Source organism: Cynocephalus volans, chromosome 6 (genome assembly GCF_027409185.1).
Source record: "Cynocephalus volans isolate mCynVol1 chromosome 6, mCynVol1.pri, whole genome shotgun sequence".
In the NCBI taxonomy this organism is placed as follows: Eukaryota; Metazoa; Chordata; class Mammalia; order Dermoptera; family Cynocephalidae; genus Cynocephalus; species Cynocephalus volans.
In genome coordinates, this window is record NC_084465.1 from 15,214,180 (window position 1) to 15,223,223 (window position 9,044).

General features: G+C 50.6%; 1 protein-coding gene across 1 annotated transcript; it reads left to right on the forward strand.

Annotated features, from left to right (window-relative positions):
* The first annotated feature begins 731 nt into the window (after nucleotides 1-731).
* Nucleotides 732-8,706, forward strand: LOC134379678 (putative DBH-like monooxygenase protein 2). Its single transcript, XM_063098731.1, has 13 exons — nucleotides 732-1,019; nucleotides 1,961-2,107; nucleotides 2,627-2,788; nucleotides 3,030-3,113; nucleotides 3,937-4,104; nucleotides 4,275-4,377; nucleotides 4,562-4,728; nucleotides 5,072-5,163; nucleotides 5,452-5,548; nucleotides 5,685-5,744; nucleotides 7,199-7,329; nucleotides 8,092-8,206; nucleotides 8,464-8,706. Exons 1-13 carry the CDS (start codon nucleotides 732-734, stop codon nucleotides 8,704-8,706), a joined length of 1,857 nt encoding a protein of 618 aa, XP_062954801.1.
* Nucleotides 8,707-9,044: the final 338 nt, after the last annotated feature.

Sequence of the window (9,044 nt, forward strand, 5' to 3'; positions counted from 1 at the left end):
GAGTTGAGCTAAGCCTCCAGTGAGGAGTCACAAACATGATTCCTCTGAAAGGCAACTCATGGGAGAAAAGGTAAAGCACAAAGCCTCCCAAAGGCACATGCATGGTTCTCATTTCCCCTCTTCTGCCCCTCACCTCCTTTCCTTCTTGCTTCTCTCCAGGAATGGGCAGAAATTCAAAGCTGCTCTGGACTTACCTATCCGGAAAGCTGATTATGGCTGCTTCACCCCTAAGTGTCCTTCCTGGGATTAGTGGGAGATGGAAATCATAGTCTTCCCCCAATCTCCCCCTCCGCCCCCAACTTCTCTCCTTCCTCCACTGTGCTGGAGGCTGAAAGGCTAGGTTTTACTTGCAGTCCCATCCCCCTGCTAGTGCCTCAGTTCTGTATGTGAACAAAATGGAAAATGCCTGTAAAAACTGGAGTAGTGGTGTTAATTCTGCAGGGTTTCCATTGGCAGGATGCTGTCATGGGGTTGGGTGGAAAGTCTGAATAATTTATTCCTGAGAATTTCAGGCCCGGCCCCTGTTCCAGAGTAAGAGCACCCTCTCTGGGCATTTCTCACCTCCAGAGTTATGTAAGTGGCACCACTCTGTACCCAGAGGATAATCAGCTCAGAAAAGCCCCAGCCTGTCCCTCCCCCATGGCATGGTGCTGGGCACAGGCAAAGGCACATATAAGCCCAGAGCTCTTGAGTGTCTGTATGAAGGAGAGGTGCTCCAGGCCCCAGGAGCCATGACTTGTGCCCTTCTCTTCAGTCTTTTCCTACTTCTGGCCCTGGAAGCCCCCTCGCAAAGCAACCACCTTGGCCCCACATCTCGTTTGCGTTATTCCAGGTTCCTAGATACTTCCAATGTCATCTTCCTACGCTGGGACTTTGACCTTGAAGCTGAGATGATCACTTTTGAGCTCCAGGTCCGGACAACTGGCTGGGTGGGCTTGGGTGTCACAAATCGCTACACCAACGTGGGAGGTGATCTGGTAGTTGGAGGAGTGTTGCCTGACGGCAATGTCTATTTCTCGGTAAGTCTGAGGGTGACTCCCTTCCAAGGACGAGGGTCTTTGTTGGGTTGAGGATGGCTTTGTGTACAGAAAGGACTCAAACATATTCAAACACACTCCCAGAACTCCAGTAGAATGCTGAACTCTCTCTCCAGAAATGGTCTATTGCAGTTTGCAATCTAGGTCTTCCAGACTACAGACCTCCAAGGCTGCTGAGAGGATGGAACCATTAAACTATGAGAGACAGCTTTGCATCACTTACTTGCTCATAGCCCACTAAATGCAGGTCACTGAGGAAGATTTAAAACTATTTGAGACACAGTCCCTGTCCTCAGTTTCCTTTAAGCTCAAGCAAATAGACCACAACATGAAATAGCCCAACAACGACAGCAGCAGCAATACCTTAAAATTGTTATATACTTTGGTTAACCAGGCGTTGTTTCAAATTGTTTGCATTTTAAGCCTTATTAGCATCACTATGAGGTAGATTATTATTACTATCCCCATTTTGCAGGAAAAAAAAGTAGCTCACCCATCACGCAATCTCACCAATTCAGAATTCCTAATCATTATTCTGAATGGCACTTATGTGGAGAAGTGTCATTTAACAGTACAAGGTAATGTATGTTAAAAGCCACATAAGAGAGAACGAATGGCACAGGCAGTTCAGAGAATACGTGAGCTTTCAAGGGTTAGGGACACAAGAAAATTAGAATTATGGAGATGAGATTTGAAGTGGGAGAAGTAAAGCAAAGTCAGGTGGTGAAACTCCATCAGACATGATCCATCCTCGTTCCCGGGAAGCCACCCCTGGTGTCATGCTGTGCCCAAGGAGGAAACTACATAATTAAGAAGACCTGGGTTCTGCCACTTAAGTATACTGGGGGAGCTAAAGGGACTGCCCCAAAGCACGACCACTTGAGGCTCCAGGTTCTTACTCCTTGACCTTCTCTGGACCCCAGGATCAGCACTTGGTGGATGAAGACACTCTGCGGGAGGATGGGAGCCAGGATGCTGAGCTGCAGGGGCTAACGGAGGATGCCATGTACACCACCATGCGCTTTTCCAGGCCCTTCCGCTCCTGCGACTCTCATGACCAAGACATTACGGTAAAATAGGGAGGGGTCAAAAGCATTTAATCACAAGCAGCTTTTCCTTCTGGGAAGGTGTAGTCACCCCCAATCAGGCAGCCAGTCACAGTTCCTAGGACTTCTGTCTATCTCAGTCTTCCGGGGTACTGCCCCAATTCTGCCACCTCTTGACATCCACAGGGAGACTTCCTGCTGGCTCGGTGCCCACCATCCCCTCCCCAGTGCTCCCCTCTTGAAGAATCCTGCCCAGTTTCATTGAGTTTTAGAGTGTTCAGATTTAAGAGTTTAGTACAACCCTTTCATTTTACAGATGTTGGACTCAGGCACAGAGAGGGAAAGTGAGAGGGAGTGTCCTTGTTTAACATTGCTAGCAAGTGAACCTCAAAGCAGAACTCGAACCTGGCTAGTTCTCTCTCGGAAGCTCTTTTCATTCCACCATGTAGACGTGAGCAAGTGGCTTGTGTAGGTCCTTGCGTGCAGGTAGGTGCGAACTGCTGCTCATGGGTAGCAGCACCTCAATGTCCTCGGCACCCCCAGAGTGACACTGTGAGGGTGCTGGCTGCCTATGGCCTGGATGACACTCTGAAGCTGGATCGGGAACGCACTTTTGTCAAATCCATCTTCCTGCTACAAATCGTCCACCCTGATGATTTGGATGTCCCGGAGGACACCATCATCCATGACTTGGAGATCACTGATGTAAGACCCCCTTGGGCCCACCCAGCCACCTGGGACTCCCTTCCCATAGTCCCACGCAATCCAACCCCTCCTCTTGCACCCAATATTCAGTATGTTCCCTGGGTTAAGGTCACTCTGACTCCCCTCAGTCCCCTGAGGGCTGCCTATCTGGCCCTAGTGTGGACTGCTCTTCCTTGTCCTTTCCCCTGCCTTTTTGGTAGCCTACCCCCACCCCGCTCAGCTTCTGTGCATCCTTCCCCAGTTCCTCATTCCAGAGGATCACACCACGTACGCCTGCACATTTCTCCCTCTCCCCATCGTTAGCAAGAAGCATCACATCTACAAGGTACAGGGAACCAGATGGGGGGTGTTGTCAAGGCAGGCGAGGGCACTCGAGCAGAGCAGTGGGCAGATCAGCTCTGAGATGCTGTTTGTAGGATTGCTGCGAGGAAGCAATGGGAAAGCAGCTGGGAGAACAGGGGCCAGGCGGGGCGTGGTGGGGGTGCTAGTTACATAATTTCCTGAGCCCAGAACGGTAACTCCCAGCACTATTTTATTTTAGCCTCACCATGCAACAGACATTTTGATGTTGGTTAGTAATTAATACGTGCTTGTACAGAACGAAGTATCAGCTCCACCTTAGCCCCAGAATTGGGCTCTCTTAGCCCAGGAAGAGATAAAGGCAGGGAGGGGACATGGCCAAGGACAGTCAGGAGGTCAGTGAAGTCTGGCTACTGTGAACTCAAACTTGGTCACTCAATTTCACATCTGAGTGATTTCAGTCGCAGTCAAACAAATAAAAATATAATCTCCCGATAAGTGGGAAATGGGTGGGAGCCACTTTTTCTTTAGAAAGAGAATTTAGAAAGGTGCGGGTACATGCTCGGCTATAGTGGGCTGATTGAGGTTACTAAGGAAAGGCAGAATCTTGGAACGTCCCTGCTGGATTTAGCATGCTGTGCTCTGGGGGAAGAGGTGTAACGGGGCGAGAGGTGACAGAAGAGTCAACCAGCGTGGGCAGGACGATCATGGCTTGGGGAGCCAAATCAGAAAGAGGAATGCAGAAAGTGGGGAAGGGTTTCATCGTTTTATTTGGGGGAAAGGAATGAGGAGAATAAGACGTGGAAGGTCTGGGCCGTGGCCTGCTCTGCTCTCCTTCCCCTGGCCAGTTTGAGCCCAGGTTGATCGCCCGCACCGAGACGCTGGTGCACCACATCCTGGTGTACGCCTGCGGCAACGCCAGCGCGCTCCCCACGGGCGTCAGCGACTGCTACGGCGCCGACCCCGCCTTCTCGCTCTGCTCGCAGGTCATCGTGGGCTGGGCTGTCGGGGGCACCGTGAGTCCCGCCACGGGGAAATACGGGGCGAAGGGGTGCATGCTGTTGGCAGTGGGGATTGCTGGGCTGAGGGAGGACCAGGGGGTGCGCTAGGAAACCAGGGCAGGAGCCCCGGATCCCTGCACCTGGTTCTGCGCCCTCCTTGCTGCCAAATCTCCTTCCTCCCACAGAGTTACCAGTTTCCAGATGACGTGGGCGTCTCCATTGGGACCCCCTTGGACCCTCAGTGGATCCGACTGGAGATCCATTACAGCAATTTTCACAATCTTGCTGGTGAGCGTCCGGAAGATTTATGGAAGTGCCGCTGGTGGCGCGGGCTGGTTCCTTCAGGATTTGAAAGCGTGCAGAGGGATGCATGCTGACTTGGTCACAGCCCCGCCCCAGCTTTCCCGGGCCTCTCTCTCTCCACCTTGTGACGAGCCCTCCTCCCTGCTGAGATTGTTCCTTTCTGCACCAGGTGTGTACGACACCTCAGGGATCCGAGTGTACTACAGCGCTCAGCTGCGCAAATACGACATGGGCGTCCTCCAGCTGGGCTTCTTTACCTTTCCCATCCACTTCATCCCCCCGGGTGCTGAGTCCTTCATGTCCTACGGGCTGTGCAAGACGGAGAAGTTCGAAGAGGTGAAGCTGGGAGGCACGCCCTTCCCAAAGAGGGAACATACCCTCCTGTGCCCCATCGCAGATCTGGTCTGATCCACAAGCCCGCGCAGCCTGCACCAAGACTTGGAGAATGATCACATCCTGGTGTTCAGGAAATTCACTAACATAAATCCTGCAAGGAAGGGAAGGAATCAGGGCTTTGGGAGAAAGAGTAGGGTAGGAAGAGGGGCCAGGAAGGTTCAATAAGAATTAAGGGGCCAGTGTCAGTCATAAGAGGAAGGTGTCAAGTAGCAAGTGAGGAAAATCAAGGAGCTGTTAAGATCAGAGTTCCTAACAAATCAGGTGTGCCTCCTCCCTGTTGCAGATGAATGGGGCCCCTGTGCCTGACATACAGGTATATGGCTACCTGCTGCACACCCACTTGGCTGGGCGAGCCTTGCAGGCCGTGCAATACAGGTAAGGGAAGACCTGGATTTGAAGCTTTCCCTTCTGTATGTGGCAATACATTTTAGGAACGGTTATGCATTCTGCAGCGTAAGGTTATGCTTGGTTGAGAATAAGGAGGAACTAGAAATATCCCTAGAAGAGAGATGACTGGAATAAGGTTGTAGAAGGAGGCACTTTGTTGTTTATTTTTGTGGACAATCTGCTCACAGAATGACCCCCCACATGCATCTTTATGGGTAGACTTCTCTCTACTTTATCTTCTTCTTATTTCTGTCTTCTCCCTTTCTGTCCTTCTAGAAATGGAACGCAACTCCAAATAATCTGTAAAGATGATTCCTATGACTTCAATCTGCAGGAGACTCGAGATTTACCTCATCGACTGGCCATCAAGCCGGTGGGAGTCTGGGGGAGGGTTGGGTGAGTTGGGGGAAAGGCAATATCAGAACCTATTACTGTCAGCCAAGAAGGTTCTAAGACTGTACCAGTCCCTCTGTGTCTTACTCTCAGCTTTCATGTTTCACTCCGAACAGGGAGACGAAGTGCTGGTAGAATGTCACTACCAGACACTGGACCGAGACTCCATGACTTTTGTAAGTACCTCTCTCCCTCGTGTGGTCACCATGACCAGAGCCCCAGAAGAAAGCCCCACCACTGGCTGTGGCTATCCAGGGACATTGATTATTCTGGCTGAAGCCCCTTCCCTCCTCCAATGGCATTAGCCCTTTGCATGGGACTTTTCATGCTCTCACACCCCCATGCATCCAAGCTGGGTACAGGGATTCCCTGAATTCTGTCAATGACCCACCAAGACCACGGAAAGATAATATGTTACAGCAACTAAGAGTACGGACTCTGGAGCCTCACTGCCTGGGTTTGAATGCCAGCACAATCATTTAGTAGCTTTCCAGCCTTAGGCAAGCGATTCAACCTCTTTGTTCCTCCATTTCCTAATTCTCAAGAGATTAATACTACTGACTATTTTATAAGATTGTTGTGAGAGGTGGTTAACACATGCAGATCACCTAGATCATTGCCTGACTTGTAGTAGATGCTCTGCTAGAGTTAGCTATTGTTATTATGGTCACAAGAAACCCCACCTATTTTATGTGTCAAGAATTGTTCCCTGGTTGTGGGATTTTAAAAAGGTCCCTGCTATTGAAAAAGAAAATACAGCTATATAAATGATTATAATACAAGGTAGAAAGTGATATATACCATAAGAGAAGAATAGGGATAATACATTTTGGAAATTCACAGGAAAAAAATGATCAGATCCTCATATAGTGAACTGAACATGTGATATTTGTGAGTAGATCTTGCTTTCGACACATAGAGATGGGGAATTCCAGAGAAGGAAAGGACTGAGAAAGGCATACATAAGAAAACATGGGTGTACATGAGCATAGTGAGCTTGATTGAAAGCTAAGGAGTGGGACAAGATGTATGAAGGGATGGAATGAGAATGAGGGAGACAGGCTGAAAAGGGTCATTGAAGCAGGGGTGATACTGTCCTACTTACATCTCCAGGACAGCAGCGCCTCTGTCGCTCTATAAATATTTGCCAGGTAAACAAATAGAATGAACAAATGGTGGTAATTTGTTATGTATAATCAAAGAATTTGTTCATTTTTAATAGACTATTTTTTAATGGAACGTTGGAAGCCACTGGAAGTTTCTGAATAGGAAGATGACAGGATGCAAGATGTTTTATAAACAACTAGTCTGGCAGCTCTATGAGATCAGAGTGCAATCAGGATGGATGGGTGACTGATACTAGTTGGAGGCAGATAGTCTAGCCCAAACCAGGACAGTGGCAGTGAAAATGTAAAGGGCAAGGCAGATATATGGGATGCTGCTTTGGAATTAATATAAATAATTGTCCACCAATTGGCAACAGAGGAGGAGAAAGGAAGCTGTGGGTAAGGAGTAGTAGCAAGCGCTGAGCTGCCTGCTGAGAAAACTATTTATCGTCTACCCTGTTCCTCTCTCTCTGCATGCCTCTGTACCTTTGTTCCTCCATCTCTGTCTCTCTCTTCCTCTCCAGGGGGGTCCCAGCACCATCAATGAGATGTGTCTCATCTTCCTCTTCTACTACCCTCGAAATAACATCTCCAGCTGCATGGGGTATCCTGACATCATCTACGTGGCCAATGAGCTGGGGGAGGAGGTATCAGAGTGAGTCATCTCAGAAGAGAAGACCCTCAAGTGTGGGAGGGAGTGATCCTCGGGAGGACGGGGGACGGGGGGGGGGGGGAGGAGACCCACCCACTACCTCCCAGGCCAGGGAGCCAGGATTCCTCCGTGGGCTGCCTGGTCCGCCCCTGCCTTCTTCACCCCTGCCCTGTCAGTGTCTGATTCTCAAAGCTCTGCCACAAGACAGGAATTTTGTGGGAAGTTTTCCACATAAGCAAGGTCATTCGGAGGAGTAGGTAAGAACTGACCCCTAGGAGTCAGATCATTTATGGACAAATTCTTTGCCTTTTTCACGTGCATGACTTGACTCAGTCAAAGACTGTTTACTTTCATCATGACCCTGAATTATTCAGGTTAGGGTTCTCTCTCAGACTCTCGTGAGAGCTCTGAATTTTTTTTCCAAGACAAATGCTCATCTGTGCAGTTACACCCCATTTCACATACAATTTCAGGACACAGGTTCCCTGAAGTTACTCCATCAAACTTCTTAGACTTGACCGTCCTAAATTGAGAACTTCAAAAGTTAGAAGTTCCTCTTTTTCAGTTTTTGAAATTCTCATCTCCAAATTCTGATATTTACCCTTCTCTTAAACTCATTACAATCGTCTCATTGAGCTGTAAGACATCGCTTACCGTTTACACTGACATGGAACTGATGCTGACAAAAATGAGGCATTTGTCAAAGCTCTAAGTCGACCTACCCTGCTGTCTGTTCCCTCTGCCTGATCCTACCATCCCCGGCAGTTCCATGGAAGCTATGATGGCCATGAGTAATGTTGAGTGGACCCCAGAGAACATTAAGAAGGCCGAGAAAGCCTGCAAGGAGGCCCAGCAGACGGTGATAATAAAGACCATTGATGTGAGTGTCTCAGGAGACGCCACCCTCTAGAGTCAGGGATGGAGGGGACTGGGATGATGTTGGGCCTTGGCGGGAACACAGGGGCAGGAGGGAGGGGCTGAGGAAGCAGACAGGCGGGTGTTGCCCTCCGGGGCGCGGCTGTGGCCGAAGCCCCCAGTCAGCCTGTGCGCTCTGTGCGCTCTGGCGATGACCATGTCAGGGCTCAGGACAGGAGAGACGGGCACTCCGCCTCTTCCTTGCTTCTCCCCCTCTTGCAGGAGGTGGTGGAAAACACAACAGGCTGGATCCCGGACATCATCTCCTCTGCTCGGGGGCCCTGCTTGGAGTCCACCGGAGGCAAAGTGGAGCCGCAGGACAAGACGCCCGCCGGCTTTCGCGCTGCACCGCGCGCCCCCGTGGGCTCCAGCCCTGCCCCGCCGCGGCGCCTGCCCCTGGCGGCCCTCCTGGGGCTGCAGGGCGTCCTCTCGTGGCTGCTCGCCCCGCCGCGGGTCGGACTCTGATATGTCACCTCTGGTCACGCACGCAGGCCCCTCGGCCCTCCCCTCATTATGAAGGACAGAAACTCCTCCCTGCGTTGACCCCCCAAAAGCCCCCCTCCCGTCTGTGCCCCTTCCCATGACTCAGGCCACAACTCTGCAGGCCCGGGTATTGCACATATTCCATAAAAGCTCTTCCTTTGGCTAGCTATGCAAGTCATCTTTTAAAGCTTTAGAACCACTGGTAGGACCACATATTGCTGACAAAGTCTGGCTCCAAGGCTGGGTGTGAGGCAGCGGATCCACTCTCTGAGAAGTCTGGTGCCCCGGCTCCCCTAAGAGGATGCAGCGGGGAGGAGGGG